The sequence below is a fragment of the Osmia bicornis genome, chromosome 12, assembly GCF_907164935.1.
Source record: "Osmia bicornis bicornis chromosome 12, iOsmBic2.1, whole genome shotgun sequence".
NCBI classification, from domain to species: domain Eukaryota; kingdom Metazoa; phylum Arthropoda; class Insecta; order Hymenoptera; family Megachilidae; genus Osmia; species Osmia bicornis.
In genome coordinates, this window is record NC_060227.1 from 2,807,918 (window position 1) to 2,834,633 (window position 26,716).

General features: G+C 39.5%; 1 protein-coding gene across 7 annotated transcripts in view; it reads right to left on the bottom strand.

Annotated features, from left to right (window-relative positions):
• Positions 1 to 9,434: 9,434 nt before the first annotated feature.
• Positions 9,435 to 26,716, bottom strand: part of LOC114873177 (homeobox protein extradenticle) — a 33,992-nt gene continuing 16,710 nt past the window's right edge. Inside the window, exons 3-9 of one of the 7 annotated variants that reach the window (XR_003788885.2) lie at positions 23,879 to 24,132; positions 21,404 to 21,594; positions 21,174 to 21,309; positions 20,934 to 21,030; positions 19,374 to 19,561; positions 15,849 to 15,925; positions 9,435 to 11,801 (exon numbers count right to left, since the gene is read on the bottom strand). Coding sequence is in view for 5 of the 7 variants with exons in the window: in XM_029181209.2 (XP_029037042.1) it covers positions 14,065 to 14,199; positions 19,374 to 19,561; positions 20,934 to 21,030; positions 21,174 to 21,309; positions 21,404 to 21,594; positions 23,879 to 24,132 (1,001 nt within the window). In the remaining 2 variants the exon portion in view is untranslated. Of the gene's footprint in view, positions 15,621 to 15,848; positions 15,926 to 19,373; positions 19,562 to 20,933; positions 21,031 to 21,173; positions 21,310 to 21,403; positions 21,595 to 23,878; positions 24,133 to 26,716 lie in introns of all 7 variants that reach the window. The other 6 variants (XR_003788884.2, XM_029181211.2, XM_029181213.2 and 3 more) reach the window with 6 other exon arrangements.

Sequence of the window (26,716 nt, forward strand, 5' to 3'; positions counted from 1 at the left end):
TTACTACCGCTGCTATTTACTACTGAACTACTACGGCTACGATTATTACTACTACTTACTATTACTACTACTATTAATAGTATTATTATTAATACTTTTACTAACGCTACGATTACCGAAACGTTTTAATAAATTACAAAACATCGCTACTACCGTTGTTACTGTAAAATTAATATGTACGATTAGGTGTACGGATCGCGTGGAGAAGAAAAATCTGGTAATTGCATCGATCAATCGGCACACACAAACATTCACGCGACACATACACACACACATGTCGTTTCGAATTCATTGGTACGCTTTAACGTAAGGTAATTACAAATAGAGCAAGCATACGTACAAGGTGATTCATAACGTATGGGTTTCGCATTAGTGGAATACGTGTTTGAAATTTTCGTTATCCTAGAAGCGTAAGGGAACACGTGTACGATGATTTTCTTAATCGTTCGCAAAGGGGTAAATTTAACTTTCTATTCTATGTATCTGGTTTCGACTAATCGATGCATCTGTAGGAATTTTTCTCGTTCTTTTTTTTCTTTTCGTGTTTTATATCGCTCCCACTCATTATGAAACAACCTGCACCCTTACATATATACATATACCACGCATACGTTACGTTGTAAAAGAACATTAAAACGATCGCTAAATAAACGCGCGCGTAGCCGAGTCGGGTTTAAATATGTAATTATAGAAGCAGGAGATTTGGAGGATATAAAAAAAAAGAAAAGAAAAAATAACAAAGAAGAAACACGTGTAACATACTGCCAATTGTACGGGGTGTTTTTCAACGGAAACACACACACGAGATACATGAGTGTACATTGTATATATATACATATAAAAATTAATGAACGTCGTCTTTTTTCGCAGCACGTATACACAGACATCTTATTATACGTAGGTACATGTAAATAAATGCGTCGAAAAAGAGAGAATGAGAGGGATGAAAGAAAATTTTAATCGAAGAACGAATTCAATCATTTTTCTTTCATTTTTTCTTTTTCTTTTTTAATTTATTCTTTCGTAACACCACGTTTCACGCTTGCCCGCGTTAATCTGCCCGCGTGGATTTCGACTGAACACGTGGAGATACATAGAACTATCGTTGATCGATTAATTAGTTGATTAATTAAAGTAACTATGCGGAAGGGGTGAAAGTGTGGCTGCGTGCGATTGCGTGCAAGAAGCGAAAAGAGGATACACTTGTCGACAATATGCGAATGCTACTTGTGTTTCGAGGTTCTCGGCGATCGAACACGTTTCTTTCTTATTGGCTCTTGCTGATCTTTCTTTAATTCGTATATTTTGCGTCGTTCAAAAAGGAATCGAATATAAGGACAGTGATTCGAAGATTTCTTCCTACGAGACTGGAGTTTATCGTTAGACTTGTAACGTTTGCTTTTATCTTTGACTTCGATAATTTTTAATATTCTGTTTCGACCAATTTCTATATGATTTAAACGTCATTTTTATACGATAACAACCTGCATCGCCTTTTTATGTTTAGAAATAGTGAACGATACTGCACAAATTCTTTTTATATTTTCAATTCGCGAACAAATCTACGAATCACTGTACGTAATTAAGGCGCGTCGACGATGGTATACACGTATTGTACTGCAAAGCGCCGAAGAAAGTGCCATTACGGTAAACAAAGAGGGGAAACAAAGTAAAAGAAACATTCCCCATCCCCGTAAAATAAAATATAAAAAGAGAAAAAAAAAGAAAAATAAGTAAAAGCACCGAGAATCTCGCGTGTGTGCGTGAAGTGCAGTCGGTGCTGTTGGTGGTTTTTTCCCTTAAGTGCTTTATAAACTCAATCGTATTTCGTATCGTCGCGTTTAATCGTCGCTGTAAAGAGAATACATAAGTGTAATAAAAGGAGAACAGACACAAAGATACAAGTTGAGGAGTCGAGCTCGCCATGTACCAACGTTTACGCTCCTCGAACTCGGGGATTACAAGTGAAAAGATCGATCATTATTCCGACGCTTTTGTTTCTCTTATTCAAATTCAGAAAACGATCTTTTCTCTTCTTTTCTCCAGCACTTTTGTTTCATTTTTGTAGAAAAAAAAGAAAAAAAAACAAGTAAGAACAATCGAAAACGTTTATAATATTTAATATAATAATACATCTATTCAGTGGTCATTTTAGTATAACAAATAAACGTGTTACACGATTAATTTCCTTTTTTCTTTTCTTCCGTAAGAACAAAAGCGTTGGAAATTGCGGAAGCGAGACGAGGGCGAGATATTCTTAAAAAGCTGTTTTTCTGTGATAAAATCCAAAGAATCTAACCGGATCGACGGACAATTTTGTCGCGCCGGTATGCGTTCGTAGCGATGTCGAGCATGAAAAAAGAGCCAGCGAGAGAATAAAATAAACGACGGAGGGTAGGAATGAATGATCGCGAAAAATAGAAAGAAAGAAAGGAAACGATGGGAGGATCGACTGCCGAAAGTTGCGTAGAAAAATAAAAGAAAAAAAAAAAAGAAAACGATGGAGAAGATATAGAAGTAATGATTTTTGCGCGTGCAAATGGTGGAAGTCGAAATCTTGAAACTTACAAAAAAACTCTGTAGCGTCGTAAAGGCAAAGCATATGACCAAGCTCTTAACGATGACTTAGCGTAAAAAATAAACCACAAAAATCGTAAATATAAATATATACATATATACATATACTAGATCTAATTAAAGTATGTACGTATAAATATAAGTATATAAACCTAAACTAAATGAATTCATTTGAACGCTAATTAACGCGAACGCGAGCAAACCAGGATGAAGCTAAACTTTCAAACAGCGATTCGATAATAATAACGTAGTAATAACCTTATCGTAACGATGAGGCTGATTAAGTTAATTCTTATCTAGCGGTATACAACAACAACAACAAAAGAAGATGAAAAAATAAACGGTGAAAGAACAATCTCGTTTAAACAAAAAGACAAAGCGATGAATGATATAACGATTGCGTTCGATTAGAAAAGAGCATACACGAACAACGATGCTGATCGACCTGACAAAGGGTGAAAATAAAAATGTTTATTAAAGATAGAAATCTCTCAACACCTTGCGGAAGAAACGAATCGTGTATTTTAATATAACTGATTCAATTGCAACTTTCTCAAATTTACTAATATTCTTTCTATTTCACGATATAAAAGTAGTTTAATCTTCTAACGAATTTTCGAAATCGTCTAATAGCTACCTAATCGTCGAAATGAAATAATTTTGATGCACGGAAAAGATCGCGCGTTTTCTTCGCAAGATGTTGAGACTTTCATGAAAGAGAAACGAAAATAGTGAAAATATTATTTACGAGGAAAGAGAAGGGAGCTTGAAATCGCAAAAAGAGAAGAAAAGTTGAAAAAATGGGGCACGTTCCACCCCACGGCTATTATAGATGAAAATAAAAAAAATAAAAAACTAAGAAAACCAAAATGCTTCTCGGCTCGTTCGTAGAAAGTATAAAACCGAACTCGATGATCAATTTCCATCGGTTCTAGAAACAGCAGAAAACTTCGAAGGATCATTTTAGTGATCAGAGACGAATTCCATGTACGATTTCTCATTAAAATTCATTTATTTGTAATATCGATTAAGCGAGCAAAGGTGTAATAACGACGACGAAACGTGGGCGTTTAATGGAGTAACACGTAAACAAAAAAAAAAAAAATTACTACGATTAAGTTTTTCTACTTATCTATATATATATATATATACCATAATATGTACACGTATAAGAGACACGTGTATATGCATTTTATATCTATGTATTTATATATAAATACATACATATAAATATATATATGTAAGTGGTATGAACGAATAAATGAAAGCGTACGTATTTGACACTGAACGCCCTGTCGATAATAAAATAATCTCGAAACGAAAGTGAGAGGAAAAATGTGAAAAAAAAAAATAATTAAAAAAAATAGGGAGAGACAGAGAGAAAGATAGAGAGAATGAGAGAGAAAGGGAGTGAGAATGGAATAAACACTTCGTCGATAGAGACCTCTCGGCTCTTCGATGAGCTGGAGCTCCGTAGAGTTTCATACTTTTGCAAATAATCGAAATCGATACACTATTACACCCGATCTCTCTATGTATAAAAAAAAATAATAATAATATATACGTATAAATATACTTGAACGGTTTAAAGGAAAAACGTTATGTCTTGATCCAAGTCTGAATCTTGTTCGTTTGGTCACGCGTGGTGCAGATGGAACACGATCGTAAATGATGTGCGTGGGTGTCAATTTTTTCATGTTCACGAATTATTTCTGTGCATCGGTTTCGTGCACCAGGCAAATCCACAGGGCGAACTCTTCGTCGAGTCGCGGGTACCGAGTCCATCGAATTTAAAATTCTTCGAGGTGCCAGGGTAATTAGCCTCGGCAACTCCACGAAACGGGATCCCTTAAATGATTTCCTTCCCTCTTTCGAAATTCTACTTTCGCTCGACTCGAGCTGGAGTTCTGTCCTCGTGGTGAAACAATACTCTATGTACAGAAACAGCGTAAATGTATTTTCGAAGTAGCGAAAGCTTTGCGTAACTCGTGAAAGGGATGGGTGAACGGTAGTAAAAGTAAAGGGACGAAGAAGAGAAAGGGATGAAAGTCGCGAATCATTAAATAGTAACAAGAGTTGCCTTAATATTACACGTTCACAAAACTAGGATACGCTAACGAACGAGCGGATAAAAGAGATAAAACGATAGAAGCCTGGATTAAACAGTCGTGTCTTTTTCGTCGTGGCCATGCCGGGTCAAATTGGCCGCAATTACAAATTTCCCATCATCCAGCATTACGACAGAGTTTTTTCAATTTCTTTTTGTCGGAACAAATTTATCATACGCTACTGTTTCGCGAACGGCGATCCCTGCAAAATACAGTTTTCATGATTTCCTTTACTCGGCGATCTTCATCAATTGGCATATTTTAAATTTTCGCGATTATTTAATTGAATCATCGACTCGGTATCGAGCGCGCGTATGAAATGAAAAAGAGATTACAAGAAATACAGAAGGAATAGCGAAAAGAAATCAACGCGGAAGGCAAAGCAAAATGCGTAATTAAGGGATGAATGAAAAATTGACACGTTGACTGTTGCAATTACTCGAAACCTTACGATTATTTTATCTTTTGATTTCAACTTGCTCCCTTATATAATATTATTGCTACTTTAGATTTCCTCTCGTTCCTTTGTCTTTTGATTATCAAATTCATGCTCCCGGAAGTCAACGTGTTAAATAACGATGCTGAAGAAAAGAATAAGAGATAGAGAAATTATTTGTATGTATGGGAGACAAACGAATGGGCGTGTGCGAATGCGTGCGAGTGAAAAGAGAAAACAGAAAAATCTGTAGAAGTTTAAATAGTCAGGCGTACCATTGTTATAAACTTTATGTAAAGAAGGAAAACGAAGTGAAGAAGAAAAAACAACCCATTGAAAGCTTTAACTTTGACTAAACTAACTTTAAAAAGGGTATAGCGATATAATTCAGTGAGTGCTGCTGCCAGTTGTATGAATGGCGAACGATTGGCGGTCGATTCTGCGTGAATTTATTACTGATGATCGATAAACATATATATACATATATATATATATATATAAATATACATATAGTTTAATCTACCTCGATGTAATTCATTCGTGTAAACGAGCATCGAAATTCGGTTCTTTCTTTATGATATTGTTACAATCTCGAGAGAGCATTTCGTCGCGCAATATCCCGCCAATCTTCGCGTTATTGTAAACTTACTGTATATTACTTATACATATATATATATAATATATATATATTATATACATATACATAGATGTATGCATACGTGAAAATGGAAACAAGAAACATTCGTTTTTTCTCAGTGAACGCAGACCGAATGCAGATTGTACCTTTATACGTATTCAAAATTTCGCGCGTCTGGTTCGCGTCACGTCGAAGAACACGATTGGTCGAGAACGATGTTTATTAAATGGGAAGCAAATATCCTTTTCCACGATCGAACGAATCCATTTTTATCGACGAAAGAATGGAGTAATTAACCCCTATACGCACTAGCGAAACAAGTATATGTCAAAGAAAAATTCACGCTACGATAAGTATTTCCACCATCGAAAGATCCATTTTCGCGTGTTCGTCGTGACGCGAACGTTCCATTGTATTATTTCTCTTCTTTAATGAACGCTAAAAAGTATTCTACACGTGCGAATGCATCTGTCAGTGAAAAATTGTGTGTTGAAAAGAAAAATAATAAGAAAGGGATAAACTCGATTATTCTCGGAATCTACGAAAACGATCGGTTCGGTGTCGAGTGTGAATGTGCGTGAAAAAGGAAAGGTGTGAAAGTGTGTGAACAGAAAAAAAAAAGGTAAACATGCATTATTACTTATGTATTATGCAGTAAATGAGAGAAAATACCTACCTTATACATATATATAAATATTATATATATACATAGCTAGTTCAATTTGCAAATTAGTGTGTATCGTCGCTTCGAAATGCCCAGTCATTACTCGCCAGAATCCAAAACCCAACATACCGATTTCAAGTTCATTCTTTTTTTAAGGAAAAAACCAATAAAATAATGTGTTAAAATATTTCAAAACAGCTGTGTATTTTACTCGTCAAATCGCTTCGACGAAACATAAATGCAATTTAACTTATTAGAATTAACATTACCTATTTGATAAAATCGCTAGGTAAGAATGCTTATTTTTTATATTTTACAATTGATTTACAAATTGAAACTTTAGTTACTATTTAATTGCAAAATCAAATCGTCCATTAAAAAAGTTTCAAAATTCGAGGCCAGCATCATCTATACAAAAGTCCCTAAAACTACTCGACAACTTACCGATCGACTTTTTGAAACAGAAATACTAACGCTAACTATCGGAAAGCAGTGCAAGCTGCCCGACAATTTACCCACTGTGGAATGATTGGTCGATAAGTCAGTCAGTAGTTTCCACTGTCTTCCGATAGATAACACCAGGGTTCACCGAAGAAAAGTTGGCCCGAAGTATTAATATTTCTTACCAATTTGTATCTTATCGTTAATGGAACGTGTTGATTCTATTACATCTATGTGCCTCGCCTATTATTTTATTCTTTTATTTATTATTTTACCCCTATTTTCGGGCCTCTTATGGGCCACTTTCCCAAGTCATTTATTATTTTATCCCTCTTCATGGACCTTGGCTCAAACTTCCCAGTTACTTATTATTTTTTTGTCTTTAAAGGCCTCACGAGGCCCAACCCTTTATCACTGCATCCCTTACATGTCTGTATCCTTAACATCCCTGTATCCCTTATATCACTGCATTCCCTATATTCCTTCATCTCGTATATGCCGGCATTCCTTACATCTCTGTACCCTTTATATCTCTGTATCCCTTACACTCCTCAATTCTCCCTGCATCGCTTGTATCCTCTCAATCCTTATAATAAATATATTATAAATATAATAATATATTATAACTAATATACTTATGGCCACTGGTTCGAGTCAAGGTACGTAAAGGTAAGTAAAGGTAAGTAAAGGTAAGTAAAGGTAAGTAAAATCTTATGAAAAATAATTTCAAATTTAAATTTTTGCAAAATTTAGTTCCTCCTTCTACCGCCAGAGGGCGCTGGCTCGGCGTCGAAAATTTAGTTCACATTTTTGCCGCCAGAGGGCCAGAAATTGAGCAAGATTTAGTTCCTTTTTCCGACACCAGAGGGCGCTGACTCGACATCGAAATTTTAGTTCGCATTTTTGCCGCCAGAGGGCCAGAAATTGAGCAAGATTTAGTTCCTTTTTCCGACACCAGAGGGCGCTGATTCGACATCGAAATTTTAGTTCACATTTTTGCCGCCAGAGGGCCAGAAATTGAGCAAGATTTAGTTCCTTTTTCCGACACCAGAGGGCGCTGATTCGACATCGAAATTTTAGTTCACATTTTTGCCGCCAGAGGGCCAGAAATTGAGCAAGATTTAGTTCCTTTTTCCGACACCAGAGGGCGCTGATTCGACATCGAAATTTTAGTTCACATTTTTGCCGTTAGAGGGCGCTGTTTTTTCGAAATTTTCGCGAAATTCTCGAAGTAATCTTTATAATATATTTATTATAAGGGATGCAGAGATGTAAGGGATGAAGCGATATAAGGAATGTAGGGATGAAAAGAATGTAGGGATGTAAGGGATGAAGCAATGTAAGGAATGTAGGGATGAACACAATGTAGGGATGAAAAGAATGTAGGGATTTATGAGATGAAGAGATGTAAGGAATGTAGGGATGAAAAGAATGTAGGGATGTAAGGGATGAAGCGATGTAAGGAATGTAGGGAAGAAAAGAATGTAGGGATTTAAGGGATACTGAGATGGCCTTGGCCTGCAATGAGGGATAAAATTATATAAATAACTGGAGAATGTAAAATAAATGGGATCCTCGGTTCAGACCCAGAAGAGGGATATCATCATAAATGTTAATCCCCTTCGATGAGCTTATTTAATAAGCAACAGAAAATAAATGAACTAAATTAACTAATCTCTGAAGAAGAATTATACTGGTTGTGCCCTCCTCATACGGACCTGATATTATCCAGGAGTGTTGGGGACCCCGCTGTGCCAATGACGCCCTCTGCGTATCGACCTAATATCATATTGGGGTATTAAGGACCCCGCTACGCCGATATCTTTACATACCAATAATATAGTATCCGGGGTGCCAGGGACCCCGAAGCACCAGTGACTATCTTTGCATACCGACATATCATCTTGGGGTATCAGGAACCCCGAAGCACCGGTGACACTGTTTGCATACCGATATTTTGGCATCCGGGGTATCAGGGACCCCGCAGCACCGGTGACAGTACTTGCATACCGACATTTTGGCATGCGGGGTGTCAGGGACCCCGCAACTAAAATGTACGACCCACAGACTTTCTATAGAAAAATTAAAAGCTCTGTAACTTTTGAATCCAACGGTTTTGAACTAGTTCGTTCTTATATTTCACTTGTCGGTATTACCTACAGCAAATTAAACGAATGCAGAAAAACCGAACGAGGTGCGGTAAGAGAGGGACTGATAAAACAGGCACGATCGTCATACCGACTGTGTTCTGTACATGTAGACCTAACTGTGCCTGGGGATGTCCGGGACCCCAAAATGCTGGCTCGAGTTTAAATTTCTCGTTTTGCAACATTGTTGCACGTACAGAATGCAGGAATATAAAAGATGCAAAGATGTAATATGGTAAATCAAATAAACCCCAAAAGGAATCCACGTAGATCCGCACCTATAAGCCTGAGAAGGTCGCATTCAGTTCTAGATTTTAAGTGAAACTTCTCATATTGAGAAGTGATTACCTGTTTTAATTAAACGATATAGAAATAAGGTATTAAACATGAATAACGTAAAACAGTTGTATAAATAGAACCCACATTATTTTTGAGCGTTTTATTAAGTTTACCATGATTTTAATCGATACAATGAGTTCTGTGGTATACTGTCGTATACATCGAAACGTGGCTTCAACTTTCTTTCCATTTCTATTAATTATACAAAACTTTTCGCTATATATTACACCTCTGAACAATTGGAAATCATGTCCGAAGAATATCGAAATAACATTTCAATATGTTTCAACTTTCTTTAACACGTTACATATAAAAGATCAAATATCTTAAAAGAAACTAGCAAGTTCCTTCATGAAGGTAGAGGAAAGTAAGGTGAAATCTCGTTTGATGTTGTGAAACATAAATGCAGTATTAAATCAGCGTCGACTTACGCCTCGAGTAAATTTCATGGATGATCTTCGATTAACTCGAAACGAAACTGGATGATTTTTAGAGAAAAGGATCGAGCGGAGGGGGTTTTGCAAGGAATATGAATATATAATATTTTATATCGTGTATCCATAAATGTTAAACGTTATTTCTTATTCTTTTTTGTTTTCTTTCATCTTATCAGCCGTCGTATTCTCGACTCGTTTTCATTTCTTTTATTAAATGTTACGTAGAGCTTTATAAGGGACGCCTAAAGCCGCTCTCACACTGAACCTTAGGCGTTTTTTTGTCGTATACTAGCTGTGCCAAATGCACTTGTACTGGTCGCATGGTTGGCGAGAAAATTGGCTGAAGATTGAATTTTGAGACACTAATTTTCCAAAGTTTATCCACTCGATGGGAACAAAAGAAATCGTTTTGAAATTTGGTTCCACGATCGTTATTTTGTTAACTAATTAAATCATAAAACGTGACACATTTAGTACGGTAGAAAATTGATAATTAAAAGAGTAATATTTCATTCTCAAGGGTCGATCTTCAGCCCGTAATTCCACCCGCGACATATTATTTAACAACAGAATATTAACCACCTAATCGTCTTGGAGGATACTCGTATAATTCTCACCTTCGCCTCGCTTTCGTTTATACAATAAATGGATATCTTTTTTTTTTTTTTCGTTTTCACTTCCTTCCCTACGTGCTAAGTAATAAATCGTCGAGCCGCAAAATTCGTCACGAGCAAAAATCGTCGACAATCAATTGGTATTAATAAATCGATAGAAATCATCTAAGATTGATGCTTATCATCGATTCTTGTTCGTTCAGCTTAAAAAACATACGTCCAACAAACGGGCGCGATAATAAATTTTAATAATCCATAAAGTATCAATAAAATCGCTGTTCATGTGATCGTTAATAATACAATTGCAATTGCGATAACCGCAAATATAATAATAACAGAGATAGTAATAGCGGTAGTAATAATATTTAGCGACCATAATAGTAATAATAAAATAAATTTCGTTTTACTAATTAGCATCGTCGTTACAATGATGTACTTCTTAGCCATTACACTTTTTTTTGCCTATGTACTATTCTCTTCTTTTTATATACTTCTATACGTATAGCTACAATATATCATATTTTCATGTTGAAAAATCGTATACATTAGTGTTGTGTCGCAGGACCATTGCTTCGTTACTGTTCCGTTTACCGTTCGTTCCATTACTCGTTTATCGTTTCTTTCTTCTTTGTTTTATTTTTCCATTTTAATTCTTACTGTCTTTTCGTTTCGATGGGTCGCTCTGAGAGGGAAAGAGGGTGTCGATGCATAGAAGCGTTCACGCTTGATTATCGAACAACGTCGAATTAAAAGAGAGAAAGAGAAGATCGAGATTGATAAGAAGAAAGGAAGTTGTTTCTTTCGTTTTCCACGGACAAAAAACAACTGCCCTTCCGTTCAACCCCTTGCCTTATTTATGATCTTTTTATCTCAAACTGCCTCTGTTAAATTTATGATTAAAGTTATGAATGATAATTTAACATTTTTCTTTGCCTAAGAATTGAACTATTATCAATTAGAATTTGAAAAAATGAAGCACGCGTGCAATTGTGTAAGGCAAGAGGTAGTTTGGCGCAATATGGCAGTCGATCGTTGACGCTCAATCGGCAAGTCAGATATCTTCAACAAATTGATAGAGTAAAAATCCTTCGTAATTTGTTTGTCGATTATCTTTGCGCGTCGTTTGAGAACACGTGAACGCTTCTTCGCCGGATGAACGTATTACATAACATTAATAGCTTAATATCGATTTATAAGTTCGTATTACCCGCCGTTTTTAGGGGCGAGCCTCGGATCACAGATAGTGAGGTGATCGGATCGCGCGAGAGCATTCTGTTCACGGATACATCGTCATTCTTACATTATACATTTAATTGCATTTTTCCTACAAATCCTATTATTCGTTCTCGTTTTGCATTTCTTCGTTTAGCGATTCCTCTAAGTATTTCAAGGCGACAGCTCCTGAAAGCAAACAGTACCGGCCGTGTACGCAAACGTGATATCAGGATAGTCGCGCGTAAAAAAGACAATTTTTCTTTCTAGTTAAATTCAAATTTTTCGAAATTTTTCAAGAAAGTCAAACAGCCAAGTCTTTTACTTTTTTTTTTTTTCTTTATCTTTAGGAAATATCTTTTCTTGCCGACTATTCTCATGCACGCGTACGGTCGAAAACTTGGTCGCAACACGATCCTTACGTTCCTCTGCTCGGTTCTATTTTTTTTCCTTTTTTTTTTTTTGCTAGCAAGTTATCATCGTGATGCTGGTATATACGAAAGTGATACAGAGATATACGAAAGTACAGAATATAGAGATCTTTATACACATGTATATAACGTATACACAATACATATGTACCTAAGTACGTACGACCAACTAAGGGTAGACAGGCGCAATCGTATACTTCCAGTGTCGAATCCAGTTGCGAATTTGAATAATTAGAATTTCCATTGTGCTTAAGAAAGTGGCGAACTTTAATTTCTCACACAGACATTCCATGTTTTGTATACATATATGTTTGACGAACATTTTTACCGAGTATTCTGGATTCGACGCTGCGTGTGTGTCGGGTAAATGAAATCAAGAGAAACAAGAGAAAAAATAAAATGGCGTAAGGAGGAAGGAATTTTAATAAGATCTCGTGCTGAAACGCTTGTTTACAAAAATGAAAGAAAAAACGACGGGGAAACGTCTTTTGACTTTCTTTCTTTTTTCTCGATTCGCTCGTGGGTACAATCATGCATACAATTTTCCAACGTAACACAAAGAATAATGATGACTACCAGGAGAGCATTTCGCAACGAGGACACCTTGATAAATGGTAGAACGAACATCTCGATATTTATTAATACAGCACAGCTGTCGTATAATTCCTTTTTTCTCGTTGCAAAAAAAATTGATGGTGTCCTCGCGTCAAAAACCGGAACGAAAGAAAAGTTAGCACGCAAAAATACGTTTCTGGGAGAACGCAATCGTGGTCGCAGAAAATATCAATTTGAAGCTTAAAACTCGGAACTTAAATCGAACGAAAGGAAACATTCGAGCTTGCATTACACCATACACGGTGCTGGGATCAGATTAAAAAGAATCGCTTAAAAGCGCTAATGGTGTCTAACGATTTTTAAAAAAACAGTAAAACTTTTTTACAGAGATACCTCATCGTCAAGATATTAAAAAATAATAACATGTATTTAACAATTGGATCCTTCGAATCCTAACCCAGCATATAAAAATTACGCTACGCAAGTATAAGTGGAAGGATATCGTGATGTTTGCAAAATCAAGTTGAGTGTATAAAAACAAAAGTCCCGAGAAAAATTCCGGAAGGGAAAGTAAAAATAAAAGTATCTGTACAAGCTAATTTCTATTTACGTGTGCACGTGGTAAGGTCCAATAATTGTTTCATTATTTTCGAGCGACTGTTTAGATAAATGGAGTTAAAAATGTACTTTTATAAATCATATGTATATAACAAGATTTTGGATCTTACCACGTCTCGGTTGTGTACGTGTGTATATATAGCATACGTAAACTGAAAAAAAAAAAAAAAAGAATGAACTAATTAATTGTATACGCTCTCACCCTTTCTCTCCTTAGCCAGGCGTCGGTACATCGCCGTATATTGTCTTAACAGAAGCGAACCTATGTTCATATAGAAATCCACGATTTGCCCTATCAATTACCATCCTTTCCATACACGCACTCTATCTCTCGCTCTCCCTCTCTCTCATTCCAACCCTTTCTTTCTTCCAACCCTCTGTCGCTTTATTTTTAAATCCTCTGTGTGCAAATACACGTAACGTGGATGTCAGCGCGTAGTCACTCGATAAGGCAAGATCAAAGTATCAAGATCGAAGGATGACGCGATCAAAGATGCGAATAGAAGTACTAGAAACATTTCCAGCCGCGTTAGGAGAAATTTGATCGTTACTTGAATTTCATTAGATTTCTCGCATCTTTGGCGCGGATATTCTTCTCTCTCGAACAAGAAAAAGAGAAAAGAAAAACGCTTCGAAATCGGAAACTAACGTTACAATTATCAACGAACGTTATTCTCCATTGGTGAATCGTGTCTCGTCGAAGGTGTGTATGTATATGTTTCTAAAGTACACTCTCCGCTTTGTATCTTTAATGAGTGATTTTCTCGCTTTCTCTCTCACTCTCTCTCTCTCTTTCTCTCGTTAGATTTCGTTATCATACTCTATTTCACTCATTGCAAACAGTAATTTTAGACACGCGGTCGTTTCTCATTTTCTCGGTCGGAATCAGAGTCCGCTGAATCGTGGAGCGGCGGAAATTCCGGTACCGCTTCGCGTTGTTGCATCCATCCCGCCGCGCCTGGCCCCCCAGCCAATGCCTTGCCCTGCGTCATTTTGTTTTTGTTTGTTTGTTGTTGTATTTTTTTTTTTTTTTTGTACTATTTTCAATTGATTTTTAGCCCTCTGTTTTTATCCCCTGCGGGTGGCCATAAAATTGCGTGTCATTGGTCACTAAAGCCTCGCCCTCGATTATTAAACTGATTTTCTTTTTTTTTTTTTTTTTTTTATCAGCATGGATGAAAGACTTTCTTTTTCTATCTCGAATACATACAGCGAGATACGTGAGAGGAAACGATTTTATATGAAAGCGCGGGTTGTTTGAATAGATTCTGCTCGTAACAGGGTCTCGTTACTTTGAAAGAATTCATATTTTTAAGTTTTAAGAAAATTGACAAAAAGTATTGGATGATCGTAAGAGGGTTAATATTGTATCTAGCATCAGTCTTCTTTCTCTTGTTTAATTTCACGCTGATTCCTGTTACGAGCAAGAAAGGATACGTTTGTCTACGTGATGCGACAGATTCTAATCAAGATGATCGGGACAAAAAACAGAAAACAACACAGCGGAACTAGAGAGATCCTTTTCGTTCTAAATTTGCCAAACGCAAAGAACCGGCGCCTAATGCTACTATCTACCGCGAACAATTCAGAATCTCTGGCAAAACGAACTAAATATGAAGTTTCAATCACCCAATCTCTAACATACCTTCTTTCTCACTCTTTTATCTCTGTTCACCCAAAATACCCCAGAGCCAGTCGACCCGCAAAAGATATTGAAAAAAAAAAAAAAAAAGAAAAAAAAGAAAAGATTGATAACGATAAACGCACACACGTACTACTTTTGTAAACACCAGTATACACGTATAAAAACTGAAATAATTCTACATGCAATCATGCACGCCACGAAAACGTCTTTCGAACAGTATTTTCCATCGCCCCAAAGTGTACCAGAATACGGCGTACAAATTTGTCTATGTAATATTTATACGAAATATATTGCACTATCGACAGTCGATCGATCTCCGTGAAAATGAAATAAGGGCGGAATAGATCGCGACTGCTGGCTCGATTCTACGAATCCTTTCGTCTTGAAGCTTCGAAACAGACCTGTGCTTGTTGCAACGGAGAATTATCCTAGCTCGTCTACTTTTCCTATCGAGCATCCTATGTGACACTCAAAACACTTTTCACACCTTCATTTACTCAGTGCTGCCCTCTCTAAATGGCAAGATTGATACCTCTCCAAGTGGCAAGTCGTTATCCCCGAAACACATTCTCGTCGTTCCCTAATATTTTATTTTATTAACTTATTAATTTTATTAACAACGGTTGCCAAGCAAGACAGTACACTGACCCGTGCCACTTAGAGAGGTAATACTGTACAGACAGGCTCGCTCGAGTCCGGTACGTCGAAGTCCAAGACGAGTCTACGATTGCGAGCTTTACTGTCCGGCATGGCGCGTCACTGTGAACACAACAGAAAGCACAAAAGGCCGAGATCAGTGTAACACGCCAGCAGCCGTAGTGTTTTTATTATTTTTTTTGTTTTTTTCAATTTTCATTATTTTCCGTTTTCTTTTTCCGCCAGGTGTTGTGTGTCCTATGATTCTCGTCTTTTCACCTTTCCCTTTCTCCCTGTTCTTTATTTTTTCTTATAACTTCCTTTTACTTACTCTCCCCCGCGTTCACTCACATTTTTCAACTATTTTGCGTGAAGTCTGATTCGATGTCTCTCTCACTCTCTGTCGCCTTCTAAGAATTTCGTTTCATCTGCGCCAAGAGAAAAACTGAAGTGAATTCCAACGAGTGACGAATCTCGACACCATCCCCGGTTCGAACCGATCATCTCGCTCGATGCGCGTCTCGATCGTCCGGTATTCACCGATTAAAAACATTTCTCCGCGAGAGGGAATAAGAGATTTCTTTGAAATTTCAAATGGATCGAGGAGGAAACGTATCGGCATCGAGAGAAGATGGACGGTTCGTGAAAGGAATTATCGTGTACCCGGTCGAATCGTTAGGTGATGGAGAGTAGAAGAGACCAAGGAACAGACGACCAATCAATCGCAACAGTATTATACAAGATGGCAGACCGTGCGAACTGTGCTTGTAACAATACGCGATTGTCTTAGTGCGTTTTTATCAGAATCCAAGAACCCACGTTTACCTGCTGAGTAGGCTAGCTTCTCTCGAAATGCAATCTCACCGTGTATCTCCAGAATAAACTTTCACCTACCATTCTGTGATCTCTCGTACACAGATCGTAGCACTGAATCGATTAACGTTAAACCTGTATTTCGAGAGAAGCTGATATCTACTGAAACATCCTCTAAAAGAGAAATTTACAACGCACTGTACAGCACAATTTATTGAAAAAAAAAAAAAATTCAACCATTTTTTTATCAGTAGATATCACCCGATGACGAAAAAAAGCAGGTGCAACTATGCGACTGCATAAAAAAACAATCTCTCGGGGTTTAAAATCTTTTTTTCGTTTAAAAATATTGAACCAAATATTAAAAAACACGATTGAAAATCGTGCAAGCACACGGTTAGACATTCCGCACCCCAAATTTTTGTTGCAACAAACACAGTTCTTTGCTTGGTTTGTTTTTTGTTTTGTTAGACTCGGAGCACCAACCAACAGCGATTAGAACGAGTTTATACAGGGTGTTAAAAAGTATCCTGAAGACCTCTACACCGCTGGATAAATCGCGAAAAATCGAAGCGAAAAGTTATGTAGCATTTTTCGATGGGATCAGTAGTTTAGCCACATTTCGTTGTTGAAAATTGACCAATCAGCGGCGCGGCTCGTCGGCGGCAGAGGAGGCCACTCCCACTCGGCGGGCCTTGCCACTCACGCTGCGCGCTGATTGGTCAATTTTATAATTTTCAACAACGAAATGTGGCTAAACTACTGATCCCATCGAAAAATGCTACAGAACTTTTCGCTTCGATTTTTCGTGATCTATCCAGCGGTGTAGAGTTCTTCAGGATATTTTTTAACACCCTGTATACATATTAAAAAAAAAGGAACAAATGGAACCACAGACAAGAAAGTAGTTAACTGGATTATGCTCGATCGATCGAGCGCGTATTTTGTTAGGTCGATCGACGAGTAAGAAAGATCTTGGTGCTCGTATAATTGTGCGCAAGCGATCGCTATTCTTTTGTTACATATGCAATTACGGAAACGTTAGTGCCAGCTGTAGCAGCAAGAGCGTTCATCGTTGCCGCGATTTCTTTTATTTAATCGTAAAGCATAAAACCCGAGGTACTTTCATTCTACGCGTGTCCTAACATAATCCATCGTTGATAATGATTCTTTTGAAAGAGAATCTGAATATTTGCACAACCAGAATCCTGATGTGCCACGTTTGAAGAGCCTCGAAATTGTGGAGGAAACGCAAGCATTCGACTTGGACGTTTAAAAGTAACGAGAAAGCAGCGAGGAATAGCCAAGTGCCGATAGAACCGAACGAAACGAAGGTAGAAAACGAAACAGGAGCAAGGGTGATTCGAAAAGGCGGCAACCGAGAAGGTGTATGCATTTTAGTCGCTTCATTTCGAGCTGGTTCTCGCCCCCTGGGGACTGAAGAACCCGTGGCCAAGCCGGATGAACCGTGAAATTAATTTTCTTGCAAACTTCTTCTCTGCGACTCGAATGTCAGAAGAACGCGAAGCACGAGACACGAAAATAAGAAAGCATGGCTCTTGAGACAGACTACTTTCAAGCTGATCAATACAGATTTGCAGGGAATATACCATCAAATAATGTTTGCAACAATGTATATCGAGAACAGATGGGTGTATCGACAACGGGGACATTTAATTCGCCAACCAATTGGGTGTATCTGCAAATTTCCGAGCTAACAAAACCGATTTCTCTTGTTTGCGCGCGAATTTAATTCAACGTCACTCTTTATTCACGTGACACCGTCGAAATTGCATGTCAGAAAGATTTGCTGGATTTCGAAGAGCCGAATACGATACGACGATACACGCGTTTCGTTCCCTTTGTTTTATGGGGAAGAGAAAAACCGCGAAAATAGAAATTAAACATAAATCGTCGATGCGTTCGAGTGTTTTAATTATTTGTCAAATCGTGTTTGCTCCGAAGACAAAATGAAAAAGAATCCACCGGAACAAGTGTAATCTTCCAAATTAGGGAAAATTATGATGATTCTACTTGTATGTACGTCGGATACAAGGAAATTCGATATCCTGCTACGAGATGTTGTCCCAATGCGCTTCATCGGCCGAATAGAGGCAACTCGTTAGAACCACGGCCACACACCTACCAACTCCATTAATATGTGAGGGAGCAGAGCCCTACCTAAAAAGTGACTTAGCAACTCCAATGCATACTAAGCAACCCTTATGGTACTAGCTGCTTTGCTGGCCCCGCGTGTGCACTCTCTCACTTCGAACTTTCTACTATCGGCTCCCTCCGAGTCCATCTTTATGGACCAGCAACAGCAGCCTATCTAACCCAATCTTACACGTTCTAAGAACACCGATCTACGTACTCGGTCATGCGACCTCCAACTCCCGTACAAAGTGTTCAAATTGCTGACAGTATATGGAAAGACGATTTCGAAGAAAGTGCGATATTGGAAAGTTGACATACGGAAAGGAATACGGGTCTGTGATATATCAAAGATGAAGACAAGTGATCGTTCTCCACAACTTCCAGCTCTGCACTTAACAATGAACGTATAAACTGTATTCGTCTGTTCGTTTCCTCATTTGTGAATCTGAATCACACCGCATAAGAGCTCGAGCTCAAATGAAATTTCACGTAATAACTCCACCACCGCCACCGTTCATTCTCCATCTCACTTCTCGACTTCCTCTCATTTCAATCTCTCATTCTCTCTCTGCCATCCAAACATCCTTTTTCACGATATGTGTGAATATGCGGTGAGATGCGCATGCGTTTATGAAGATGCAATGGCACGATTTGACGAATGAATGGAAATCGAAGCTGGTAGACTAGAGGGTTGCCTCGAGGGAATCGAGACACCATTGTGAAATATCCTTCGTTCCATTCATTCGAATCAAAGAAAGTCCTTCGGAAGCGTCATCAAGGGTTACTTGGTATATAAACAGCACATGCTCGGGTGAATGCAAGAAGAAGGCGTCGAAGAAAGCGAGGCAAATGATCGCTGACTACGGGGAAATCGATTCACGGGGAAAGAGAAGGTTTGACATTTACCTGGTGCATCGGGTCGTAACCCATCGAGCCGTCGTTGTACGGTTGCGAGCCATAATCGCTACCGTTTATACCCATCCCGTATCCGGCCATGTCTTGCGGCCCACCAGGAGGCGCTGGCGACATCATCGGCGTCGGGGTGCCCTGGCTGGCACCACCCATACTGTACGGCGATGCTCCTGCAAAAGCTGCTGTAGAAACAATCGCGGTGCATACAAAATTCGAGGGTGCGTCTTTAAAGTTCTTACGCCTCACCGACACGTTTTTCTTTAACTAAAAGCGTTTGAGCTCGTTTCTAATTGCCCTCCGTTTAATCAGTGGGAGACTCTGAATTGCAGAGTTGAAACGTTTTTACTATAGGTACAGCTGCGTAAATAGATGATACCTTGATATACTCGTCAGGCTCACTTTAGCACAAAAGGACGAGTGAATCAGACGAGCAATCTATGCACGCGGCTGTACAAATCGTAAGAAGAAATTTTAATAAATTTCAATAAACGCCACTGATTACCTAGATTGACAAATATATCGTTAAATTGTGTCTGATGTTCGACAAGAATTACTAATCCATATACGGATGAAAGCGAATGATTTCTAACTTGACATTAAACGGAATCAGTAGTTCAAGGATGGCAAAGTAGCCTGGAAATTAGTTCTCACGTAGCTCGAGCAATTTTTATTCCGAAACGCGAAAACATTTGCACCATCGTCCAAAGGGAAGCAGTATCGTTGGAATTCCGTTTCTTTAATTACGAGAGCAGCCAGGACAAGTGGCTGAGAAAAGACAAACAAACGAAGGGCGTCGAAAGAAACGCGAGAACGGCTCTCTCCTATTCTCTTCTCGTCTTTCCTTTACCCTTTTTTTTTTCTCCGTATAATTGGTAAGTTAAAAATATCTCGCCTCGCTGTCTGAAATAAAGTGACGCCTCGGTAGTTAAGGGCAGTATGCGTAATTGCGACCAGGCAACTCTTGCGAATGCGAAAAATTTCACGGAGGAAACGGACAGAATTTTTCTTCTAATTTTCGCGAGAACGCGATAAGGTAAACACTCTTAAAGAAACGAAAACAGACGAACACACTTGTCGTTCGTCTTGTTTTACATTAGCGCACTCAGAAGATTGTTTAAATAAACCATCGCGAGTCCAATTTACAAACTACCAGCAATTTTCAACACACGTAAAGGAGAAACAGAAATTTCCAATCGATAATTTCGTTTCCTTTTGAAAGATTTATTGGTCAGACGCAATAACGCTGGCACAGCCAGCTCGAACAATGAGCAGTAACTCAATCACACAATGATTTATATTAATGAGAAACGGCTAGACTCTGCAGTTTCGTCTTTGGTCTAATTTCAAGTTGCAGCAATTATTTCATGACGAAATAGCCGTAAAAGTTGAAAGTTAAAAGATAAAAAAAGATCAAGTCTTTCATCCGTTGGAATTTAATTAAAAAATTTATTAATTTCTTTTTAACTTTAAAACGTGTGTTCTTAATTCGATCAAGTTATCGAAACGAACTCTTCAAGGAACACCCGTCGTTCGTTTGCGAAGGACGGAACTTACCAGCTGCCTTTTTGGCTGCGTACAAGTTCGCCTCCTCCTGTGCTTTACCTATGTTTTTCTTGTAGCGTATCCTCTTGTTGCCGAACCAATTGGAAACCTGTAAAGAAGCACAAGAAACGACCGTGCCGTATCACTGACGATTCGTCATCTTTCTGCTGACGTACTCGTGAATTTTTTATCCCAGTGAAAAGGATTAATTCCGACTAGAAAGGACGTAATGATAATTTCACTCCGACTTACCTGACTCACGGTGATTCCGCATTTTCGCGCGAGCTCTTCCTTGGCCTCTTCGCTCGGATAAGGATTACTGAGGTGCGAATAAAAGTACTCGTTCAGGATTTCGGAGGCTTGTTTGCTGAAGTTTCGTCTTTTACGCCTGCAACAGAAAAAGAAAACATTTCCCTCCTTTCGCGTCGAACAACTCGCTCTACCCTCCCACTGTCTCTGCCTTATCTTCGAAGAATACGCACCTCGCGTCAAGGAATCGACTCCTCAGAATCATCACGGCCTCGCAGGTGGATTGCTTCAATTGCATCTGAATGCTCGAGAACTTTTTGTGAATTATCTGAACCATCCTCTCGATCTCCTTCGGTGTAATCGGCCTGGTACGACTTTGTTCCCTTAGTAAATTCATCACGTGGGTGGTGAACTCGTTGCACGCCTGAAAGCAAAGTGTTAATTATGAATACAGGATGAAACTGTGTTCGAAACACTTTTTTACATAAACTTTCATCGCGAATCAATAAACCTGCCGCGTGATACCAATTTATTCTAAAAAACGAAACTTCATCCTTAATGGATTAAAATTTCTGTACACGTTGAAAACACGTCGATCGTTCGACGCCTCGGAGAAGCAAGAACGAAACCGCGAAAGGAAGCAGACGAAAAGGGGACAGGAAACGAGGAAAAAAGGAAAGAGAAAGATGGTGGAGATAGAAAGGCAGAGCAGAGAGGGAGAAGAAAGAGGCGTACGTATAATGCATTATTCCTGGTGGCTGCTCGGTTTAAGGGAAAAAGGACTTTGCTCGATATCAGTATTCGAGGCGAGCACGCTACCTTCCGGAGGGAGCGAAGAAAGGGACACCCAAGTGTGTGGGAGAGAAAGGAATATGGCAAAGGGTGTGTGAGAGAGAGATAGGAGAAACGACGGGGACCGGGAGAGGGTGGATTTTCCTGAGGGAAGGTGGTAGAAGGAAGAGGTCGGACAGGGTGGCTCGCAATTTCGAAATGGATTCCACTCTGCCGTCGTGCCCACCCACTACCCTTCTTCTATCCAACCTCCCGTTTCTCTTCTTCTTCTACTTCTTCTTCCTTTCTCTTCTGTTACTCTCTTTGCACGAAAAGCATAGCTGACTGGCTAGGGTGGATCAGCTTCTCGATAGAAGGAGAGGAGGGTGCTCGGGACGATCTCGAGTAGGTGGATTGGATGGAAAACCCATCGAGAATTATGCCTCTCTCTGAGTTGCTGTTTTCTCCAATTTCAAAATTATCGCGAGAACAAAAATGATACGTTATTTTGATATTTCTACGATCGGTCTGTGTATAATGAAACTGGAGTAACAGGACAAATCTATCGTTAGTTTTATTTCAGATAGACGAAGATGGAGATGAAACGTTAGGATCTAATTCGAAATCGAACGAACACGGTCAGAGCGAGGATGGTTAAAATCTGTAGTGAAAATCAGTCGAAATAAAGGCGAGCATGCATCGGTAAAATTCATGCCAGACGATGGTTGCTGCCGGTGATCACGCGATCTCGTAAAACTCGCCGCGGTTCTATTCTCGTACTTGTCACGCCATTCTGCATAGTCAGGCAGACGTTCACCCTAATGCACTCACTCTACGGTAAGTTTGAATAGTAAATTTTGGTTATGATAAAACTTTTCCCTCGCGACGGTATCAACCGTAATAACGTTACTTTTAAGCACGGCAATACATGAACCACGAGACTCAAAACAGCCTCGCCAAAACTGCTCGAACAGCGTCCGTTGCGCATTTAAATAATAATCGTAACAATAATAAGAACAGAATTATATTTAAAAAAGAAAAACAATTCGCGATGGCAGGATTTCAGATTTCAGAAAAAGAGCACGGGGTTAAAACTTGTTAATGACTAGGTTTATCGATAGGGCGTCAACTACCCCCTAGGTGACTGCAGTTGCACCGTCGCGTTACCACGCGAGCGCATACATCTCCCCGCGTAGCAACATCCTCCATATTGTTGCGTCTACAAAGAATTGAACACGCATCCGTGTACACACCGTTGGTGCACGAAAGGCAACAGTGTGCGTATTTACTGCGGGGAAACATCAAGACCGCTGACACACGGTGAAATATGGGGTCGAAACGGGTGTGGCAATTAAAACACCCTCTCTGTCTCTCTTTCTCTCTCTCTCGACTAGTACCGAGCGCGGGAGCACAGGCAAATATACGAGGCATTGCGAGAATGACGGGCCACCAACGGTTGTTTGTAAAGTATGCAAAAGAGAGAAAATACAAGGCACTAGAAGCGTTAAAAAGAATTATGCTTTTATCGTTGATAGGTGAGCCGTGGATGAAAAGAGAGATCGTGAGCGTTGCACTCGGCGTTCCTACCTTTTTATTATTTCTACAATGATTAAATTATCCCAAAATTTACAACAGAAAGTATTTTCAATACTCCTTATCCATCATTTGTTCTTCGAGTCATATTTTTTTAACCCACCTCTACGCAACAGACCGATAAGGAACCAGTTAAGACATAGAACAACCAGCGAAACGAGAATCGTCGGTGTTCAACGATTTGCGTGTTAACGAACCGACCAGCTAGCCGTTAATTAAAATCTCGCGTGTCCAGCAAACTGACCAATGTACCGCGAGTTACGGATCTGTTTAACATCGGCACAACTTTTATAAAATTTAAAAGAAATTGGAAGGAAAAAGTGATTAATTGATTCTCGACGAACCTGTTCGTATTTCTCTAACTCTTGATGGTAGATCTGTCTGATCTGCGCGAGCTTGGCTCTATAATCTGAATGCTCGATAGCATTGTCAGGTTGTCCAGGTGGACCAGCCGCTGAAGCCGCGGACGCGGACGCTGCCGCACCCGCACCGCCACCCTTCTCCGGTCCGGCGACACCCTCGGCGATCAACATGTTGTCCAGCCTCATTAGTTGTGGATCCGGTGGTTCCTCTTCTTGAGTGTTCCGTAACGACAGCACTGGAACGATAAAAATGACACGTATATTAGATAAATCCTGATATGGAATTAGCATGGAATGTAGATCATTCAGCGAAGAAATTGAAATCGTTAGAAGAATTCGCAAGGCAGTTCGCACGAGTTTCCCCTCGGTGTGCTTAGTCGCGCTTGTACGCGTCGCTTGTACGTGAAAAGGGTGAAAACCGTGGAGGATAGGGTTGCTGCATCTTTCTGGGCGAACTGTCACACGAGGTGAATGCGAGAAAGAAAGAATAAAAGAGAAGAAGAAAGTCACCCCCAGTTCTGTGGTTTTATAGCTCGTCCAGCTCCATCATGCGCCGTAAAAGTATAATAAAACCCACTGTTACACCGTGAAAACGCAGCCCGTTCTAAAACACTGCGTGTACATCGCTCTTTAAGAAAAAGGGAACGAAAGGGTCTGGTATAGAGAGGGATAAAGAGAAGATCGAAGTGAAATTGATTCTTTTATGATAGGTAAAACGCGCGACATTCTCGACCTCTTCTCTTTCGTCGATTTCAACTTGAACGTGTGATTCTACTGGAACTTAGCTGAGATACTGATATAACTGGTAGAAAAAGAAGAAAAGGTTCGTTCAATAAAAAGCACAACGCTTTAAATGTCGCGTTAACTAAAGTCAGTGGAGAAATATCGCCATACTTTACGAAATGAGCCGCGTAACGTTTCCACCCTGCGTATTCCCTGGCTGAGATTTGAGGATTGAATTAATCACATTTGCGGTCATTCGAGCCGTAATTTAAATTCGTTAGGACTTTCTCTTCTTTTTTCATCTCCGCCCTGTACTTTCCTACTGCGGAGAAAAAAAGAACGCCTCTAGAGACAGAGGAAAAGAGAAGAAGGGCGTGAAAGTTTGCTGGGATTCGCGGGAGCGTGAAACGAATGCGCGGAACTAATGCATTTATACGAAGTGTAACAATTAGGGTTGCAATCCCGACGAAGGGGTTGGAGCATCAAATTCCTCGGGGGACTCGAGTGGAAAGGGGTGAAGACGCAAAGTCGATCGCTGGGGAACCGTTTCTTTGAAAAAGATGTCACGCTTCCCGGTCTAACTCTCTCGGTGCCTGCCTATTTGTTAATGAATCTTTCTCTTATTCGCACGGGGACTGTTTAAAAAGGAGAAAGATAAAGAGAATTACCAGTTTCCTTTCGTTTTCGAAATCCAGAGAAAGACGCAGGATGCCCTAGTTTCGTATCACTCTACTGACCGATTAAATGATTCAAAGTAAGAAAAAGGAATGAAATGAATGTCTGCAAAATAAAATCAAGATATCTGGAAGATACGCGGTTTTTAGCGTTGAAGAGCGACTTAAGGGGCAAGTTAACAGCAGTCAGAAGGGTGCTGTTAAAACTTTGGTGCCAGTTGGTACAGCTACACCGAGAACTTTTCACGCCGATGTAATTAAAAATGAAAAACCTTCGGCAGAGAAGCAACGAAATAAAACGTACGTTTACGACGATGCCATTGAAAGTTAAAAGACCGTGAAAGCCATCCTTTGCCCGTTTCGGTCTCCCTAATAGTTTTAAAAGCCGAAAACCTTCTATCTTTCGAAAATTCATCACATTTATAAAAAAAAAAAACGACTAGCCACAGCGAGGATTCTTGAAAACTCGTGTCGGTCGTAAAGTAGGAAGCCAGAGAAACCACGAAACATAAATGAAGCGTTGGAGAGCAAAATTATTTTCGGCTATCGAGCGGGAAGAAAGTAATCGGGGGTAGCTTACGGGCAATAATCTGGCTATTAAGGGGTGTAAGGGGAGGTCCTTGGTACCGTGTTGGTAAGGCACAGGGACTGCTAACCTCCTGCGGGGGTCCTTACAAGCACGTAAACTCAGTTTTACTAGCAGTTAACATTTTACGACTCTGACGGTCTGCCTCTACCTCCTCTGTTTCTCTTTCACCCTCTCTCTTCAACGAACGTACAATCCTTCCTGCTTCTTCCTTTCTCTCGTTGCTTAGCTTCCTGTCGTACCACGAGTATTCCGTCACACCGGTTCGGGTGAAAACACCCTACACCGGCTATGCGAACATACACCACCCGCGACAACATAACAACAGTCGTCGTTTTCGAGGCTCGTTACCGGGCGAACTACATTAATATGACACCCCGTTGAAGATCGAGCTAATTGCTTGGCTAATTCGTTCTCTGGTTATAATTTCATAACGACCAAGATACATCACTTCTACCGTTTAAAGTAATAATGGAGAAATGTTTGCTATTTTTCTTCGTAGGAGAGACGGATGGATCACAATTTGGAGTTAAAATTTAACTGACAAATATTTCATTGTAGTATTGGTTAAAAGAAACGATCCTAAAATATGCAAAAGGGATTGAGTATGCTATAGAGGCGAAAGAAGGAGAACGCGAGAGGGAGGAGAAAATCGAAAATCCCTCGACGAAACAACCCTTGGGATAATTTAGATTCGCGAAGCGGAGGCGGCCGAGCGGTGGGCGGTGGTGGAACGCCGCTGGTGTGTATTGATCTAAACGGGAACCCGTGAAAGCAATTAAGATAAGGCACGGTAACAAAGGGTTGTCGGCTGCTACCCCGGTTTTCACCGTAGGA